Genomic DNA, 716 nt, shown 5'->3' with positions numbered 1-716 from the left:
AAGCAGGATGGAAACGATGAGGAAAAGAGTGTCGCATACCACTACTCTGTGGGCCCATTATTGATACAACAGCGTATGAGAGCCCACATTCGGCCAATTTAACTTCCTTCATGAAACTCTCCAATCCAGAAACATTGAAAACACCATCTCCATCAATAAGCTGCGTAGAAAGACAGGGGTCCTCCATTTCTGCAAGAGAGGAAACGTATGAGACTCTCACATTTAAGCTAGGGAATGGGACACCAAGAAGTGAAGAGTGTGACTTTCAACGCATAGAGCCTTCAGATTTTTTTTAAAAGAACAGATGGGATAAATAAGACACACAGATTCTAGCGCAAGTCCTTCAATAATGCAGTTTCTGGAGCATATACAAAAAAAATGTCAAGAGAAGTATTGGAAATTATAAGATGATGATTACTGCATTAAGCCCGTGAAATGAGCGGGGGCATTAAATGGGGGGAGAGAGCTATAGGCAGTCAAATGTTAATACTGTACTGAGGGAGCAAATTGATGGATGCATGCGCTCATACGGCTTTCCTCTGGGTCAAACTACGATTCACTGCTACAATTATTACTACAGATCGCAGAACGTACAACAACCCAGCCAGGAATACATGTTACGCGGATCAAATGATCCTATATACTCCCAGAAGGAGAGTTCTACGGCAACTTACAGTGACAGTGCTGCCGCAAGTATCATTAACCCTAGCGAGATC

General features: G+C 42.7%; 1 protein-coding gene across 2 annotated transcripts in view; it reads right to left on the bottom strand.

The window, feature by feature from the left end:
- LOC123069972 (protein ROOT HAIR DEFECTIVE 3) overlaps positions 1-210 on the bottom strand; it is a 7,720-nt gene extending 7,510 nt beyond the window's left edge. Inside the window, exon 1 of one of the 2 annotated variants that reach the window (XM_044492971.1) lies at positions 37-210. In XM_044492971.1, coding sequence (XP_044348906.1) covers positions 37-187 — 151 coding nt within the window. In that variant the 5' untranslated portion in view covers positions 188-210. The remainder of the gene's footprint in view (positions 1-36) is intronic. The other variant, XM_044492973.1, reaches the window with a different exon arrangement.
- Between the last annotated feature and the right edge of the window lie 506 nt (positions 211-716).

Source organism: Triticum aestivum, chromosome 3B (genome assembly GCF_018294505.1).
Source record: "Triticum aestivum cultivar Chinese Spring chromosome 3B, IWGSC CS RefSeq v2.1, whole genome shotgun sequence".
Taxonomy (NCBI): domain Eukaryota; kingdom Viridiplantae; phylum Streptophyta; class Magnoliopsida; order Poales; family Poaceae; genus Triticum; species Triticum aestivum.
This window is presented reverse-complemented; position numbering and strand designations above follow the sequence as displayed.